This window comes from Canis lupus, chromosome 24 (genome assembly GCF_003254725.2).
Source record: "Canis lupus dingo isolate Sandy chromosome 24, ASM325472v2, whole genome shotgun sequence".
Lineage (NCBI taxonomy): Eukaryota > Metazoa > Chordata > Mammalia > Carnivora > Canidae > Canis > Canis lupus.
The window spans coordinates 13,049,658-13,069,427 of record NC_064266.1 but is presented as its reverse complement, the minus strand read 5'-3'; the positions used below and the strand labels follow the sequence as shown (position 1 = coordinate 13,069,427).

The 19,770-nt window shown below is 40.3% G+C and overlaps 1 protein-coding gene and 1 long non-coding RNA gene across 15 annotated transcripts in view; one reads left to right on the top strand and one right to left on the bottom strand.

Moving 5' to 3' along the window:
• Window positions 1–19,770, top strand: part of PLCB4 (phospholipase C beta 4) — a 422,433-nt gene that overhangs the window by 243,858 nt on the left and 158,805 nt on the right. For 12 of the 14 annotated variants that reach the window (XM_049100261.1, XM_049100262.1, XM_049100260.1 and 9 more), the window contains one exon: window positions 9,214–9,312. In XM_049100261.1, coding sequence (XP_048956218.1) covers window positions 9,229–9,312 — 84 coding nt within the window. In that variant the 5' untranslated portion in view covers window positions 9,214–9,228. Of the gene's footprint in view, window positions 1–2,034; window positions 2,161–2,568; window positions 2,714–9,213; window positions 9,313–19,770 lie in introns of those variants that run through there. The other 2 variants (XM_049100267.1, XM_049100268.1) reach the window with 2 other exon arrangements.
• On the bottom strand, window positions 649–11,421 carry LOC118352156 (uncharacterized). The gene is made up of 3 exons (XR_004808811.2): window positions 11,009–11,421; window positions 7,688–7,906; window positions 649–3,333 (listed from the first exon to the last, which is right to left on the bottom strand). It is a non-coding gene; the product is annotated as an uncharacterized LOC118352156 (long non-coding RNA).

Sequence of the window (19,770 nt, the reverse complement as noted above, 5' to 3'; positions counted from 1 at the left end):
ATGGATGTTTCAAGGCTATAGAAATGGGTTAAAAATTTCTTTTTTTGCCAAATTGTATAAGAATGCCCTAACCCCCAAGTATTGAACAGCATTGCCTATTATCATTTACATTATCCTGCACCCTTTATGTGCTTTTGGAAAAGCTACTTAATGGCTTGATGAAAGAGGAGGTATTTTTAGTAAATGGGGAAAACTGTCATTAATGATGCAATATATCAGTGTCAAATTAGAGTCTCCATTGAAGAGAAGCCATTTATTCAAAAGCTCTGGGTGATCCAATATAGCTGTCCATCTGTTTTTAGAAATATAAAGGTATCTTATTTAAAGGCTGTGAAGAGCAAGATGTTGAAATGTGCTTGATAATCAACTAATTCACATTAAGTCAGTGGAAATTTTATTCCAACCCTCTGTGTTCTTCTGGAAAACAACCTTAGTTGTTCTCATCATGGAGTCACTTAAGGTCATGGGTTATTTGGTTTAATGGGATTTGTATGGTTGGATAGGGAAGGGATTATTTTTTTCTGGAACATTTTTTGTTAGGTTGAAGATAAAAGTTACACTAAAAAATTCATATGTGAGCCGTGGTGCATTTTTGTTTGCTTGAGAGCTATATGTTACCATGTAGAAGCAAGCGATTTTTCACATGGATTTATTTGTTCACAAATAGAAACAAAAAATGGCTACTGTCTTGGTTGGTTTGGGGGAAGCTACAAGGTATACTTAAAGTTTGTATTTATTGTGGAGGTGCAAAATTATTAAAAGACAGTTGGATCCTGGGAAAGATATATTGTAGAAATCTTTGTTTCCTCAGACTGCTACAAAAAATTGCTATAAACTTGTGGCTGAAAACAACAGAGCTTTATTCTCTCACAGTTCTAGAGGCCAGCAGTTTGAAATGAAGGTGTTTGTGGGGCCACTTCCCTCCAGGCAAGAGGGGAGAGTCCATCCCTTGACTCTTTCAACTCCTTGAGGCTGCCAGCACTTCTTGGCTTGTGGTGGCTTCTCTCCAGTCCCTGCCTCTGTAGTCCCATTGCTTCATCTTCTGTGTCCAATCCCCCTCTGCCTCCTTTTTATGAGGACACTTAGGATGATGGCATTGAGGCCCCATTTGGATAATCCAAGATAATCTCCCCATCTTGAGATCTTTACCTTAATCGCATCTGTAAGGTTTTTTTTGCCATGTAAGGTAACACTCAGATTTTAGAGATTAGGATGTGGGTATCATTGCCGGGGGGTGGGGGGGCACTATTCAGCCTACCGTACCCAGGACCTTAAATATACCTGATTTCTCCCTGTTCATTCTCTACCAGAACACAAGGCATGTGTCCAGAAACAAAAATTTCTTTACCAAAGTTTTGACTAAACTGGGGAGGTCGTGGGGGAATGGGCAGAGTTGATTCCATTATTGATCCAGCGTGTCTAAGATAGGTAGGCTTGTAAGTTCTTTTTTTTTTTTTTGGCTTGTAAGTTCTTGAAGACTAAGTCTTCTGTAAGTCTTGAAGACTGTAGGTAGGTCCAGCCAGAGAGACAAGAAAGCAGATTTAAAGATGCAGGGTGGATAGGGCAACAAATAAAGAACTGTTCTTCCTCAGTTCTCCTCACCTGAATGGATGAATGGATAGAAGACTGTCTTCATGCGTAATGTGCGTGTCTTACCTTGAGCATCTGAGATTTGGTCTCCAATAGTCTGTCTGAGGTCCCAGGTTGACCTTGTACTGACACTTTCAGTTTCTCACCGTTGTCTTTAGAAGGCACTTTTTGCCACTTGCCATGAAGTAAGGCATTCTAGGACTCCCCTCCTTTCCTTATCCCCTCCCTGCCAAGCTCCCCAGTGGGGAGGTTTTCCTCTGCAGCCAGTGCAATAGCTAATCCATTCCAGTTGCATAAGAATTGAGAAACAAGGAGACTATTTAAAAGCCCACTGGCCTCCTTCCAGTAGCTGCTCACTCCTGTGTTTACTCTGGGAAAAGGTGCCCAGTTACAGGTCCATTCTTTGTGTAAATTCTCCTTCACTTCCTGTGTCCCTCAAGGAGAAGGAGGACCTTTCCTCTGGGCTCTGTAGGGAGAGGCTGGGGGTGGTGGGGAATGGTGGGTGCTAGGGAGGTGGAAGAAGCAATTGAACCCTGAGGTGTCTTGCGGAAGTGAGTGAGGCCTTAGTAGGTAAGTCAGAGAATTTGAGAAGAGGAGGCTTTGGCATGGTACAGAGAAAGCGTTTTCATTTCATTTCATTTCTTTTCTTTCTTTCTTTTTTAATCAGTTAGCTGCTATGTGGAGCTTTGAGATAATTGCAAAAAGGACATAGTCATAGAGTGGCCACTACCCACCTCTTGCCTTTTAAAATAAGTAACTGTCCCTTTAACTTTCTTTGGAATCCGTTGAACTGCGACGTGTTCCCATTTTAAAATCAATTTGTTCCCATTTTAAAATCAATTACCTAGATCAAACTGCTGTGAAGGCTGGGCCAGCATTTCTGAGTGTAGGTCATAGTTGTACCTTCTACATAAAGTAAGCCAGCCACTGCTCCTGATACAAGGCCCTGGACAGTATTTCAGAGGGAGTGCAAAGAACTGGCCCACATGCCAGTTTAAAGGTTTGGGAGATTCAGGGTACACCAGGGTCATTTTGTGAAAATGTCTCCTACCTTGTTTGGAACCCTGGAGCTCTAAAAAGTAAGCTGTACTAACTCCACTGCAAGTCTCTTCAGAGGTCAGAAGTAAGTACCCTCTTCCCATTAACCCCCCCAACAAAGTCCTTCCCATAAGGAAGGTACGAATGAAATTCGTACCCGATTTAGTGAAATCTAAGAGACATCATGTACTGAGGACTATGTTGTGTGTCCTTTGCTGAAAAGATCCTGGAAGAACCAGTTAAACCAATGAAAGATGATGCAGGTTGAGAGAAGCTTTCATTTCCAATATGAGCATTTCATATCAGAAGCCTGTCGTCACTATTTTCTTTAAAATAAAAACAAAGGGAGATGTTAAAAGGGATGGTTGGCAGGAGTGAAAAGATCACAGAACACAAAGTTCTACAAAGGAGAGATGTATGGCCCACTGATTTCTGAAGTCTGGTCAACCAGGGAGGCCACTGTGTGGTTCTGTCATCTGTCTTCAGTGTTGTCACTTAGCTCCCTGTAGCTGGTTATTCTCATTACAGATCACGAAATAACACATCCGTGACAGCCTGAGGGGGTCTGCAACTCTATTTTGCTCGGCAGATCTGTTTTGTGACATAGATAGCATGAATGCACATCCTGCTATCAGAAGCTTGCTTCTAAGCCACCTTAGGTGAGGGGGCTGTGTGTATTTGTCTGTCCAATACAGAGAAAAAGACCTGGAAAGACACAGAGAAAGACAAACTGATAAGAACAGAGAGAAGGAAGAAGGAAGACCCAATTACAGTCCCTACTGGGGATACAGACACATGGACTGGGAAGAAGCACCTCTCCCTTCTCTCACTGTCTGCCACCTGGCTCATCTTGGCTCTCCATGGGAAGGCGTGGTGCTGATTCATGGAGGGTTGCTTCCTACCTCAGTTGGGCTGGTTGGAAGGCCCTTTGTGCCGCTTTCCCAGCTTTTAGCCTGATCAATGGAGTAGTTCCTCCTTCAAACAGCAGTGGTGGCCGTTGTGAGGAAGCTACCTTGAAACATGACTTAATGCATTCTGCTTTAAGTCATTTGGGACTAAAAAAGAATGCATCTGCCTATCTGTAGAATTTCAGCATTTTTTTTTCCTTTTTGAAATTTACATTCTTTTCTATTTACAGCATGTTAAGTGCAAGAATATAGAAACATGCATTATAGAGATAACACTAAAGATACCTTGACTTTTAGCTCCAATCTTTATTTCCTCCCCAGAAGTAGATAAGGGTCATAAGTTTCCAATTTTTTTTGAGTGACAGCATAAGCACATGAGCTAGGGGAAGGGCAGAGGAAGAGAGAGAACCCCAAGCAGGCTTCATGCTCAGCAGCAAGGGGCATGACATGGGGATTGATCTCACGACCCTGAGATCATGACCTGAGCCAAGATCAGGAGTTGGACGCTTAACCAACCTGGCCACCCAGGTGCCCCATACATTTCCAGATGTTTTAATAATTTATTTATATACACATAAATGTACTTAGAGAAGTATATAGATTTGTCTTAGGTGTGTATTTACGTAGGTGGTGTTATACCGTTCTTATTCTGTAGCTGTGTATTAGGTAAATGCTATCACACTGTTCATATTTCATACCATTGTGTTTTCCTATTTTTATTTAAAGGTATATGTTAGAGACCTTTCATATTCAGGTTGACTTCATTTTGTAAAGTATGCCAGGATATGCATGTGCTAGACTTTTCTCCTTAATCTCTTTAGGTAGTGAATCACACTGATCTGCTTTCAGTGATGAAACATCCCGAATTCTTCTTTTAGCCACTTTCTAGGATGGATTTGTTCATATTCTAGCTAGAATTTTTTCTCTGTGAGAATTGAACTCTAGGTTTGGGTGGTGTTTTGTTAACCTACCTTATAGTGTCCTTGTCAGGACCCAATCATGAGACTTGTGAAATGAGTCAGGTAGTAACTTACTTCTTTCCTATGTCCTGGGAAAAATGTTAGGTATGTAGGATTTGCCTTTCATTTGAACATGTAGTAGAACTCACGCATAAACTTATCTGGGTCTAATCTTTTATTGTTTTTACAGTTTCTTCCAAGGTCACTTACCAGTTTAAGTATTTTCCTTTTTTGAATCAAATTTATTTTAACTTTGAAAAACCCATCCACTTCATTTAGGTGTTCAGATATTTTGGTTAAAGTTACACATAGTATTCAGTCACATGTTTTTCTTCTTTTGTAATTACATTCCCTTGTCATCATGTACATTGTGAGTTTATACTCCCTCATCCTTTTCCTTCCCCATCCTTCGGTCTCCCCAGTACTTGCCAAATGTTTATCTCATATGTGAATATTCAGAAAGCAATTAACTTTTACTAATCATTTTTAAGACAATTTTTGCTGTATATTACATATTTATTGTATAATGCGCCTACCTTTCATTTCTGAGAAGTTTATAATTTTTTAAAAACATTTTTAATTTTTTAAAATTTATTTATGATAGTCAAAGAGAGAGAGAGAGGCAGAGACACAAGCAGGGAGAAGCAGGCTCCATGCACCAGGAGCCCGATGTGGGATTCGATCCCAGGTCTCCAGGATTGCGCCCTGGGCCAAAGGCAGGCGCCAAACCGCTGCGCCACCCAGGGATCCCAGAAGTTTATAATTTTTGCTTTGACTATTCTGCTTTACTGCATAACAATTTAGAAGTCTATGTATGTTCATGTTTAATTTGTATGTGTATAGATTTAATGCACTCTTTCAGGGATGCCTGGGTGGCTCAGTGGTTGAGCATCTGCCTTTGGCTCAGGGCATGATCCTGGGTTCCTGAGATCAAGTCCCACATTGGGCTTCCCTGCATGGGGCCTGCTTCTCCCTCTTCCTCTGCCTATGTCTCTGCCTTTCTTTCTTTGTGTCTCTCATGAATGAATAAATAAAATATTTTTAAAAAATTAGAAAAAAGGGGGCACCTGGGTGGCTCAGCGGTTGAGCATCTGCCTTTGGCCCAGAACGTGATCCTGGAGTCCCGGGATCAAGTCCCACGTCTGGCTCCCTGCATGGAGCCTGCTTCTCCCTCTGCCTATGTCTCTGCCTCTCTGTGTGTGTCTCTCACGAATAAATAAATAAAATCTAAAAAAAAAAAAAAAATGCACTGTCTCAATTTGTAAGTTGGCCTAGTTGTGGCCAATGAGCATGACCACCCTAATTTCTGCCTTTTGAAAAAATGCTAAGGTTTCCTCTATGGCCCAATTATGATTAGATTCTGAGATTGTTATATGTGTGTGGAGTAGCTGGAGTACAAAGAGGGGATGAAGAACACATATAATAATAGATAGCTATATATTATTATCTATTATATTCAGGACTCATACATATGTTGTATCTGTATATATATGTAAAGAGAGAGGGAGGGGCATGTCTGAATTCAGTAACATACTTGAATTGAGTCATTTAAATAGTTTTGATTAAACTAGTAAGTGTAATATTCAAATCCTCAATATTCTTACATTGTGGTCTAATTCCATTAATTTCTGAGAATCATTCATTGTCTCCTAATGTACTTGTGACTTTGCCAAATTTCTTTCTATTTTACCAGTTTTTTCAGTATATGTCCTGACGCTACGTACTCACATGCTTTAATGTTAATGACTGTTAAATCATTGTGATCATCGCTTTTCCTAATATGATTTATCACTGTCTCTTGCTGTTTTCTCTGAATCTGTTTTGGCTGATATGTTACTGTGGACACCTACTTTCTTTCCTTCCTAGCATGTGGCTGTTAGATCATTTTTTCATCCCTTCATTTTCAAACTTCCTGTATTATTTTTATTTTATAAATATTTCTGGCAAACAACCATAATGTCACCTAATGTCAAAACCTCTTTGTTTTTATAAGTGAATTTAACCAAGTCATATGTATTATAGCTAGAGATACGTTGTCATTTTATCTTGTGTTTTGTGTTTATAGTGTGTTCGTTTCCCCTTCCTTCCCTACATCTGTTTTCTTTTTAAAGGAGACTCATGTTTCTTTGTTCTCTTTTCCCTTCTAATAATATGCAAGTTTTACTTTCCATTTTTAATTACCTATAGGAAAATCCTAAATGTGTATTTTTCTGCTAATATCTAGAGTCTTAAATACTGATATTCTGTTCCCAAAATGTTTTATCTCCCTTTGGTCCATACTTCCCCCCACCCTACCCCCACCCCTGACCGCTTCAGTTGCTACAACCTCTGTAGTGATATAATCAGGAATTTGGGAGCAAGATTATTATAGTTTATCCTTTTTTTTGCATAATAAGTAAACTTTCCCTTTTTTTCTTCTCTCATTGTCTCCACATTACTTCCCATATCCTTTCTCTACATTTATTTTTTTTTTGACAGATCATATAATACCTTAACTCTTTCAGAGTAGGTCATTAAATCTTTCTGCTATCTTGCAAGTCCATTTTCTCCTAAAAATTAAGCTGATTTGATTGGACACAATTTCAAGTCCCATACTTTTGTCCCTCATACCTTTGAGGTTGCCATATTACAGACAGTTGCCTGATTTCTGTGTGCTTGTCACTCGCCTCTGAATTGTCTTCTTTCTGTGTATCTCTGAGGAATTTTATAACTTCTCTTCATAGCTGTTGTTTTCAGTGTCCCCCAAAGGTATGTTTAGGTATTTGTCTATCCCCTCGCCTTTATACTGCTTTCATCAATGGACTTTTTTTTTCTTTAAGATTTTATTTATTTATTCATGAGAGACACAGAGAGAGGCAGAGACACAGGCAGACGGAGGCTCTCTGTGGGGAGCCTGATTTGGGATGGGATCCCAGGATCCCGGGATCACACCCTGAGCTGAAGGCAGACTGAGCCACCCAGGTGCCCCACATCAATGGACTTTTTTCAACTGAGGACTCAGATATTCACACTGAAGACTCCTAACTCTGGGAAACGAACAAGGGGTAGTGGGGGGGATGGGGTGACTGGGTGATGGGCACTGAGGGGGGCACTTGATGGAATGAGCACTGGGTGTTATACTATATGTTGGCAAATCGAACTCCAATAAAAATATACATCAAAAAAGACTCATCTGAATATGCAAATATTCACAGTTCAGAAGTGTTCTTTCACGTTGCTTTGATTAGTCCCTTCATTGGCTCTGCTCTCTCCTTTTAATAGAAGAAGCTGTTCTTTTGGGTGGTGGTTGAACCTCCAGCTTTCATTTTCCAACTCTCTAAATTTTCCCATTGTGCTTCCATTTTGTGTTGCCTTCTGGGAGAATCTCTGGGCTCAGCATTTCATCTTAATTCTCTTTATAATTCAGCTTACCTGTTAAGAGTTTGATTTCAACAATCTTTTTTAAATTTCTAGACTAATTATGTTGTTAGAACTGAATGTACTTTTTCCTCCTGCAATTATCTGCTGTACTTAAGCCAAAGCCAAGTTCTGTCTGTCCTGTTAACTCTATTTTCTAGGGTGTCAGTTCTACTTACTGCGTTTGGTGTCCATCTTCCATGTTCTTGACATTGCTTAAATATTTAGTGATTCTTGGTCAGATGCTGCGCTTTTCATTTAAGATGTCCTGCTTGCAACTTACTACAGGTACATCATGGTGTGTAATGCTAAGAAGTGTGGGTAGGAGTGCCCACTTCTTCCTAAGTGCAAACAGTCACCCTGAAGAATGCCTGGGCTCTCTTTCAGTGTCACACATGCTGCCCATATTAGAAAGCAGACATTCTTTACTTCCCCAAGTGGCTCAGGTGAGGAAGGGGTGAGAGGGCTATTGAAAGAACCAAGAGCAATAGAAAATTTCAGCTTCTCCTACTTGATTCTGCAACCCCTCATCCAATGGGCTCCTCTGTTCATGCGTCTACCTTCAGGCTCATAGTGTAGGCTTGCAGAACTACCCACCCTTTGCAGAGGCCTCTCCTATAAATAGGGTCAGGTTTGTGGTTTCTTTCTCTAATGCCATCAGATTAAAATATGTATCTTATTATTTTGTATGATTTGAAGAGGGAGGGGAATTTTTCCAAATGATTACCTCGGGTTGATCGCCTCCTTGTAGATATTATAGTTGGCCCTTGAACAATGCGGGAGTTAGGGGTTCCAGCTTTCTACGTGGTCAGAAATTCACACACAACTTTCTACTCTGCCAAAACTTAACTATTAATAGCCTACTTTTGACCAGAAACCTTATCAATAACATAAACAGTTAACACATATTTTGTATATGTAGTATATATTGTATTCCGGCAATAAAGTAAGCCAGATAAAAGAAAATCCTAAGAAAGATAAAATATTTTTAAGTACTGTCTGTATTTATTTAAAAAAAATCCAAAAATAAATAAATAAATAAATTAATAAATAAATAAATAATAAAAAAAAATCCTCGTATAAATGGACCCATACAGTTGAAGCCTGTGTTACTCAAGGGCCAATGGTATTTCCCCAGGTTCAGAGACTAGGAGGGAATTTGGAATCAGATGAAGGAAAGAGGAAGAAAGAGACAATTTATGGACTTATTCTATGCATATGAAGAAGAGCTTTTGCAAACACATAAATATAAAATGATTAACCTTTGAGCTTTGCTTGTTTTAAAGTTTTGTACACTAATAACATATTCTTTTTCATTTTAGGTCTTGCATATAATAATGGCCAAACCTTATGAATTTAATTGGCAGAAGGAAGTTCCTTCCTTTTTGCAAGAAGGAGCCATTTTTGACAGATATGAAGAGGTAAAGAAGTATTATTAATTTTTTCTCTCAAAACATTCTTATAATTATTTCATTTTAATTACAATATTGAGTAAATACTCTTTGACATAAGTAAGAACATCTTTGAGATTAATAAGTTGGAATAGTTGGAAAGAGGCAAGCTATGAGATAAAATAAAAATGATAATGATACTGTAATTTATTGAGCACTTACCATGTGCCAGATATAATCATGATAATGATGCTATAATTATTGAGTGCTCACTGTATGCCAGACAATCTTCTAAGCACTTGTGTGCATTATTTGTTTAATTCTTCACAACAACCTTATAAGGTCATTGCTATTATTACCCTGGTTTTACAGATGGGTTTCATGTAGTAACAGTTTTTGCCTAATGAAGTGCTTTTGGCAGGCTTTCTACATAAAACTTTGTATTTGTTATAAATGGAATAGTGATTGGACTTTGCGCTAGTCACTTGCTTTGCTTGTTCCATTTGCACAGAACAGTTGGATCAAAGTTTTGGATGCTCCTGTTTCAATCACTTATTGTTTGTGCCCTTGCAAGGTGGCCGTGGCTCCAGACTTTATATAGAAGCAGAGGCTTGGGGCCACCAATCTGTTCAGACAGTTTGGGTTGATGCTTGAAGCCTCATCAGCATTGTAAATGCATTGCTTTTCTTAGGTTGTACTTGAAGTTGAGGTGAATTGGGGAAGAGAGAGTGGGGAGACTGTTGCCTGTGAGACAAAGGGAAACCTAAAACTTGTTAAGATTTCATCTAAAATTGGAATTGGTTTCCCTTAAAGTCGCTGGAATGTATGTGGTGGCTGACTGTGGTGACCCACTCAGAGGTTCAGATTGTCAGGCCTTTTCATGAGGTCTCTGGTCTCTGGGCTGACGTGACTCTGTACTTGTAGACTTGGTTTTTCCAAAATGTGTATCCTAATACCCTCTAGATTTATACTGCGTAGTTGCTTTGTAAGTAAACAAAATTGAGAAAGGAAAAGGATGGGCCTCAGTGTGGTCACTATTCTTGTATTGAATTAAAATATTGAAGTAACAGCTATTTATAGGACAAACCTGACTCCTTCTTGGAAGGAACAGCTAACCCTGTTCTGCTATGAGAAGACATAGAAAATATTCCGCTCCTGGAGGCGACCACTATTAATTCTTTGGCAATTTTCTCATACTCTTTTTCTGTTTGTTCTTTTTTTTTTCTCTCATCTAGAGCTGTGACTGTAATCTTTTGAAAATAAAAATCAGAACTTTTTTTTTTTTCTCTATTTCAAATGCTTCCATGACTCCCTATTGTGGGATAAAGTGAAATACAAGGTCTTCCTTAATCTGGCTCCTACCTCACTCCGCAGACTCTCTTCCCACCAGTTTCCTACACATAGTCTCTACTTTAGCCATAAAAATCCCCTGGTAATTCCCTCAAGGTACTATTCTGTTACATGGTTTATGCATGCTGCTCTCTTTTCCTAAAATGCACTTGTTCCTCCAAGTTTGACCGTGAACTCCTACTCATCTTTCAAAATCCAGATGGGAAGTCACCTCTTTGATATCATCCTTGACCCATTCAATAAGAATTGATAACTGCTTTGTGCCACCACTAACCTATCCTTGTACATAGTACATTGCATTCACATTTTATTTACTATTTTTATGTCTCCTACTGTATTTTGAGTTTCTTGAGGGAAAATACCATATTTTACTTACCTTTCTCTCTCTGGAGACCAGCAGGATGCCTGCAACTGCCAGACTTACTGTGGATGTGGCATTACAGAGGATTTTAGCTACAATTGTTTCCAACTTGGTCTGGTTTTATTGTTTGTTCCTTCTCTCAGCAAGTGAAAGGATGAGAGTACTTGATAATCTTTGAGATCTGTATGGGGATCTGAACCTCAACAGGTTTAAAATATCAGGGTAAATCGTGTTACAGTTTTTATTTTTTGGATAAAAAATGACCAATATCAACAGTTTGATAGAGTTTAGGCTTAATACAAAGTATAAGTTATTGAAATTGACAACTTTTATCCACTTTACCCAGAGTGGCAAAGAAGGACAAGGACTGGCTTTTCTAGAAGCACTTATAAGTATTTCTCCCAGGTAAGCCATATCCAGGTTAGATACTAGAGTCACCAAGATAATGACCTTTGCCCTTGATTATGAGCTAGTGGGGCATCACTCCCTGCATCTGCTAGAGTGCCCTCAATTGGCAGTTTCTTCAGTCAGCATCCCAAGCACTGGAAATCTATAGGATTATGTAAAAATATGGCATGGCTTCTAATAATTCAGAGAAGGTCATTTTGAAGAGATTAAATATAATCACTGGCTGAGTATCTTGACTGTTGTCCTATAAGAAGAAACACATTAGAGGAGAAAAGTACTATTTTTATGCTTTATCAAGTGACATGTGATTTGATAAACTAGAGGTTATTATTTTTATTTCTCAGGATGATTTTCTTTAACTGTTAATCATCACAACTCACTCATATGTAGAAAACACTGATTTACGTGGGCTTCTAAAGGCAATTGCTTTTTCACCCAGGTTCCTCTGCAAATGAGGTAATAGTCAAAATCTTGAACAAATATTAAATGTAACCCAGCTTGGCTTTCAGCTTTTTTTTTTTTTTTTTTTTTTTTTTGGCTTTCAGCTTTAAGTGATATCTTATCAGGATTTTCAGCAAAACAAGTTTTCACTTCATGAAATCGATGCCTCTCTTCATCACAATGTCTCAAACAAGAAAGTCACAGTGTTAGAAATTGGACTGTAACTACTTTTAATTACCTTTCCCCAATCATGTACATTCAGTTCTTTGGAGCCACGGCTACTGAAATATTGAGGGCAACAGAATGCAAGCAGAAAAGGGTTGTTTCTACTGTCTGTGTGAACAGCTGTGGGAAATGAGTTGATAGCAAGTGAGAGGAACACAACCGGAACATCCCAAAAGCACTATATAGCAAAGGGACCATTTATGAAGTGGCATAAATGCCTTCAGCACCATATGACAACTACCATTATCATGAGGGCCTGAGAGATCACCCAAATATTAAATTATGTTCCACCTACATGTCTAAAGAAGGCAGGGGCGGGGAAGGGTGTCAAGCTGAGAGTGAGCAGGTACTAGGTCAGAAAAAAAGAAGTGTTTGCTAGTCACTATTTTAAAAGTATATGCTATTTTTGCCAAGAAATGGCAAGAAATAAGTGCAACTACTTTTAAGCACTATTTTATTATTTCTGTATTTCTTTTGAGGTAGGCCAAATTTTTAGAGACTGTGTAACATAGCAGCCTGCATTGTAGTCCGTGATGCTCTCCCCATGCCACTGTGTAAGTCTGCTGCTTTTTATCTAACTCGACTTACAAGTTCTTGAAATGCAAAATGTATTTTGTTTCCTAAGGGATGCTTGTTACTTGCTCAGCCTCTAAAGCAGAGATTTTTCTCTTGCAGAGGCAAGAAATAGCAGTACTTTTTAAACACACGCAACCCAAATGTCTCCAGCTCAAAGAATCTCCTGGCTTTCTTTTGATTACTTATTAAAAGGCTGAAGGCCTTATCCCCTGGTGATGCCAGGCCCACCCCAGTCTTTCCTAGAATTCCTACCTGCTGACACTTTGTTGCTGATGGTTCATATCCTCAGTGTCTTCATACCTCTCTATTCCCAGGACTGTTCCCTGCTCTGGTTTGTTTTGCTTTCTGAATCTTTTGTATATATCATCAAATCCCAAGAACAAGAATATTGTACAAAATAGACTTCCACATAAGATTTGGTGGTAGCAAACGGGGGTTAAAGCACACAACTGGACTCACTTCAAGGTTAAAGTTCAGAGATTGGGACGCCTGGGTGGCTCAGTGGTTGAGCGTATGTCTTTGGCTCAGGTTGTGATCCTGGTGCCCTGGGATCGAGTCCCACATCAGGCTCCCCAAAGGGAGCCTGATTCTCTTTCTGCCTATGTTTCTACCTTTCTCTCTGTGTCTCTCATGAATAAATAAATAAATCTTTAAAAAAAAATGTCAGAGATTGTACCGAACAAATATTCTTAGCCAGCCTGGCCAGGGAGTGTCTCTCACTGTCTTCTCCTTTTGCCCCTCTCCTCCACTAGGAGGCATGTTCTAGTTTCTCTTCCTTACTTTTTAAAATCTCCTCAGAGTCCTTTTCCAAATCACCCATTTCCTCTTTTCCACATGCCTTTTCTCCAAATTAAAAAAAAAAAAAAAAAAAAAAGCTTTCAATTTTTTTTCTCTCAAGCCAAACAAGCAAACAAAATTTTAGTCCCTTCTCATCCTGAGCAGTTTGGAAGTGAGAGTTTGAAGTAAAAAGGGAGCCAAACTCTCCTGAGACCTTTACTTTTGCATAACCTTGCATAATCCTTCTAGATTGGTGGTCACCAGGGGAGCAGTTGCATGATGAAGATGGTCAGTCCTCATGTCTCTCATTATCACATGTGGCTGTCCAGCACTTGAAATGTGCCTGATGGGATGGAGGGAATTGGGTTTTTGTTTTTGTTTTTAAGATTTTATTTACTTATTCATGAGAGAGGCAGAGACATAGGCAGAGGGAGAAGCAGGCTCCCTGTGGGGAGTTGATGTGGGACTTGACTCCGGGATCGTGACCTGAGCCGCAGGCAGACACTCAACCACTGAGTCACCCAGTCACCCTTGGGAACAGGGTTTTTAATTTTAATTAATTTTAATGTAAGCTGGCCTAGCTACACATGACCAGTACCTATCTTATTGGGCTGCACAGTTCTAGACAACAAGCTCAAACCACAACCAGATGTTAAAATGCCATCTTCCTCTCTCAACACAAGAGAAGGAGTTCTTCATTCACGTGGTTGGAATCTCCGGTTCACTTCAGCCATTTCTTCTTGATTGCAGCCAGAGCAGAGATTTAAGTGTTTTAGAGATGACTCACATCAGGCCTCCATCCTTCCCACATCCCAGATCCCCAGGTAGAGGCCACCCCTTTTTCTCACCCATGGGATTTGATTGTAGCTGAGACCAGCTGCTAGGGTAGAGTCCCCTTTTCTTGCAAAACCTTGGTCTTTTATACTAGCCCCTTCCACCCTCTGCCTCCCTACCCTCTCTCCCAACACACACTTCTGTGGAATTGGTTGGTGCTTCCAGCTGCTGCCAGGACAAGGGAAACAGTCATTGCAGTTACCAGACGCTGTGGATATCAAAGAGCACGATCAGTACTAACCTAAAGTAGGGCCTAGTGGGACTAGCTAACATTGGCCTCTTTCCAGGGCAGCTCAGAAATCAAATGGAGGGCCGTGCAGTGAAGCTCCAAAAGGCCCAGACAGCCTACACACCCCAGGCTGTTCATCAGGGAAGTGAAGAATTTTCTAAATATAATTTTCAAAAAAAAAAAAAAAAAACCCTAAAAACACAACCCTCATAGAAAGTATTTTGGCTTCAAGATTTATTTAACCCCTCAGTGAGGACACAGGCAGGGTGGTAAAGCTGCTTCCAAGAGCATTGGAGAAAGAGAGTGATTCAGTGGACCCTTGAACAACACAGAGTTTGGGGCCCTGACCTCAGCACAGTAAACAATCCACATATCACTTTTGGCTCCCCCCAAAACTTAACCACTAATGGCCCCTGGTTGATCAGAAACCTTATTACAAAAACAGTTGATTAACCTGTATTTGGTGTGCTATATGTATCATCTACTGTATTCTTATGATCAAGGGAGCTATAGGAAAGAAAGTATTATTAGGAAAAATCCTAAGGAAGATACATTTACAGTACTGTACTGAGCTTATAAAAAAAAAAAAAAAAGAAAGAAAGAAAGAAATCCACATATAAATGGACCCATGCTGTTCAAGGGTCAACTATGTATAGTCAGGTTGGGGGAAAGCTGGCACAAGTTTTGTCAATTAGATACAAAATGGGTTACTGTCCAGTAAGACAATAAAACAGTAACTCCTATGGTTGTCTTTTCTACCAGACACAAATCACATGCATCTCTGTGGAACACAAAATAGTTGGAACTTATCTAGCTAACTGCAAAGAATCTGGGCCCTAAAAGATTGCAACTAGTAGGTTGAACAAAAGTACATTCTTCTGATGAAATAAATACCCCTTGTTTGGCCTTTTAGACAGTGCTCCCTTAGTGTCAAGAATATATATGCCCATTTTTTATATTCTTCTCAAGTTTTGGATCATTTAAACTGCATTGTACCTACAGAGTTAGGACATTAGTCTCAAAGAGTAGAAGTAGAATTTTGCAGACTACTTGTATTTGCAGTGAAGGATGCTTACAGAGTCATCATGATGGTAATAATAATCATAATATTTATTAGTCTTTCAACTTTTCTTTTTGTTTTAAAGATTTATTTATTTGAAAAAGACCATGCATGAAAGAGAGCAAGCACAAATGGTGGGGGTAGAGGGAAGCAGCAGCGGGGGAGGGAGACACAGACTATCCACTGAGCTGGGGAGCCTGACTCAGGGCTCAATCCTAGGACCCTGGGATCATGACCTGAGCCAAAGGCAGACACTTAACCAACTGAGCCACTCAGGTGCCCCTAGTCTTTCAATTTTTCTAAAAGGTAGAGCATTTAATGATTAGTGACAAAACCAAATAAAAAATTAATTTTACTCATGCGTAGGTGGAGTACAAGGAGGTGTTGCAAAGTAGAAATGGTTGGGGAACTGGAGGAAGGACCAGAAAGTTAACATTCTCAGTGGCAAGTATTGCTGGTTGGTTGATGGTACATGGACCACCTATTATTTAAAGCCTAAAATTGCCAATCACAAATCCAAAAATAATACAATTTCAAATTTAGAGCTGGAGGAGTGGAAAAAATACAGGGAAATGAGTCAACAGAGCGTAATTTCTGAATTTTTATCCTAAGGAACCTATTACTTCATGTGTCTCGTAGCTGTTAGTTCAGGAATTGCTTGCCCTGTCACAAATTTCACTTTCTTCAAACTCCCATTCCCACTAGAATTGGATGTTTAAAGCAAAACCAAAAATGTGTTGATATCACTTCCTTATCCAACAAATTAAGTCCAGACATCTCATTTCAAAACTCAGTATGTGGCCTGGATGCTCTGCCACCCTCACTGCTCTGCTTTCCCCAAAGTCAAGTTGTAATGAGGAAGGTGGTGGGTCATGTTCCTTGTGGTGTGAGAAGGTTGAAAGGGGTGTCAGATATGAGTGGCAGGCCTGGGATGCCTCGGAGAGAAGGCCCCCTTTGGGCTGAGTCTTGATGGAAGGGCCAACCAGCTGATCAAAGCACAGCTGGTATGAGGAGTGAGCCCACAGCTGGAGCAAGTCACGAGTGTGGAACAGGGGAGAGTGACTTATCCAGCTGGGGCAGAGGGAAGGGTGGTAGAGGGTAAGAGCTGAAGCTACAGATGGGCAATGTCCACACTATAAATGGCTTTCCTTTCCAGCCCAAGGTGTTGGCACCAGATCCTAGAAGTCATCAGAGATTTTGATGGGCTTTTCAGCAGGAAAAGTAGGGTCTGAAGGATAACTAGAAAGTGGATATGGCTGGGTTAGTTGTGTAGTCTGGGAGGGTAGAGGTGGGATTGAAGGACCCAATGGACATTCAGACACTAGGGACATAAGGGGAGAAGCTGGGCATGGGAATGAATTAGAGGATTTTCTGACCCAGTAGGTGTAGAAGGTGAAAGAATGAGGAATGTAAAGTGAGGTTGGGAGTTCTGGCACGGATGCTGGGGTGAGCTCTGATGGAGGTAGAGAGAGCACCAGAGGACTACATTTATGGATGCACTAAGGTTGTTCCTCTTCCTGAAATGAACAGCATTTGTCATCCTATCTCTGTAGTACCTAAGAAACATTTTGCTTATAATAGAAATCGCCTAAGTTTTAGTTAAAAATAAGCTGAGCAGAAAGGGAATTGAAAAACAGGACTATCCAAGAGGATGAATAAATGGATGCACAATCAAGTAGGAGAATAAGTGGTGTAGAGCCAGAACAAGGAGCTTGGATTTCTTTCTGGTTGTTATGGGAAGCCATTTCAGCAGAGACTGACATGTTCTGAGTTACATTGTAGAGACAGCTACTTTGGTGATTCTGTAGAAGATGGTTTAGGGGGGCAGAGAAAGGCAAAGTGCAGGTACAAGATATGAGAGCATGGTTGGAGAACACCAGGAATTTAATTTAAGGAAGGTGAGCTGGAGTCTTACTCCTTCCTCTTACTGACTATATTTCTCTAGGCAATTCTTACCGTCTCTGTGCTACAGTAGAGATGTTAAGGTGGGTCTGTCTAAAATGATTTTGCAGTTCTGTATCTATCTGCCTGCCTTCAGGTGCCCTTCTTGTCCTCACAGCCATGTGACTTCCTCTTCACAGGATAAGAAAGTTGAGGACAGGTACCTGGGCACTTAATCAGTTGGCCTGAACACAGAAACAACTCAAAGCTGCATGACCTAACATCAGCCAGGTTTTTGCAGAAAACACCCAGGCGTGTTCCTTCCTCTAGATCAGATTTAATTTTTTTTTTCTAAATTCATGTATTCTTTTTAAGTTGGCTCTATGCCCAACTGGGGCTTGAACTCCTGACCCTGAGATCAAGAGTCACATGTTCTACTGATGGACCCATCCAGATGCCCCAAGACCAGATTTTAAAACAACATTTCTAATAATATTACTGTGCTTTCAAATTCCCAAAGCTTAGAGCTTGTTGCCATCCAGCCTGAAGCATGAGAAGCCTGTGTGGTTTGAATAAATCTAGAAAGTAAGTGGGAGTGAAGGCAGAAGACTCTGGTTTGAGCCTTAACCCAGATATTTGCAAGTTACAACCTTGAGCAAGTCCTTTCCCAAAGCTTAGAGCTTGTTGCCATCCAGCCTGAAGCATGAGGAGCCTGTGTGGTTTGAAAAAATCTAGAAAGTAAGTGGGAGTGAAGGCAGAAGACTCTGGTTTGAGCCTTAACCCAGATATTTGCAAGTTACAACCTTGAGCAAGTCCTTTCACCTTTCACTGTGGATGTGTCTTCAGAGCAAAGGCCCTACCATGGTTGAAACCGTGTCTGTTTTGTTGTGTCCCAGTGTTCATCCAGAGTAAAATGTTCAGCCAATAACTCAAGAGATACCAATGCAAACTCTTGACATAAATACTCAGACTTCTAATGTTCCTGCCAGTAAATGGCATAAGCCTGTCCCCCCTTTCATTTTCTACCTTAATGAAGGGTGAGGGCTTGATTAACAGAAGTCTGGGATAATCCCAGGTTTTCATTGCATAGATCCTGATGCATATCTGCTCCTTTCCCTGTGGGTAAGTTTAAAAGAGCAACTTTAGAATCACAGATTGTACTGACCCACCCTCTGTCACTCTCTGCCTGAGTGTACGAGCTGCCCTTGAAAAAGAAGAATGTGCCTTGATTAGAGCAATGAAAACATGTATATGAAATGAGATGTTTTCCAGAGTGCTAAGTATAGATCTATCCAAGGATTTGGAGATGAAGAAGTCTGGAAGTAATGGAACTATAAAAGATAGCTGCCCCAAGGAGGAATAACCAGAGGTTGGGCTTGATTGACCAGCATGTAAAGTTACAGGATGGCAAGGAGAGCAAGAGTGAGCCTGATTTGAAGTCCTGTTAGGAGATAGGACATAAAACCTGGAAGGAGCAATGAGGCCTGAAAGGGAAGAAAGGCATGAGTTAGGAATGTGAAAAGACAGAGGTTTAAAAGGATCAGGTTTGGGTCAATAATTTTATCAAGTTTTGTTGTGTAACATACCACACTAAAGCTTAGTGGCATAGCAGAGGAATGCTTTTCTCTGCTCTCTTAGGTTCAGTGACTCAGGCTTGCAAAAATAAGCTAACAGAAGCGAAATAAACAGGAGAAAAGGCATACAAGTTTTATTGATATTAATATTTTTATGGGCACAGGAGCTTCACAGGAAGGCGAAAACCCAAAGAAATGGGTAGACTCAGAAGCTTATATACCATTTTAACAAAATATGATAAATTGTAGAGAAATGACAAAAGGAAAGGGGATTTGGGCTTCTAGGGGCAGTAAATTGTGGGAAGGTAGATATATATGATGGGGAAACTAATGAACTGATAGAGGTTATCTTAGTAAGGTTTGTTTGTGCAGACTCATCTTGGTGCCAGCTTTCTATCTTCATGCCCATAAAATTCTCTGGAGAGGGGATTTATGGTCACCCTCATTTCTCAAAAGTTTCTACTGTTAATCAGACAAGGGAAGCTTCGAGGAGGCCTCTTTCTGCATCTGTTGATTCTCAGTTATTTTCAATTCACCATGATCCATATGCCCAAGTGGCATATTTGGGAGATGTATTCCAATCCCAAATAGTTAAAGATAGCAATGGATATTTATTTAGTCCATGGATCTGTGGGTCAGCCATCAGGTGGGGCTCAGCAGGGCTGACTGGGGGCTGGCTGATATCAGGTGGCCTTAGCAAGACCTTCTCTCTGGTCCACCTGCTCTGTCATCCTCTGTCAGCACGCGAGGCTTGTTGTCTCTTGGGCTCAGC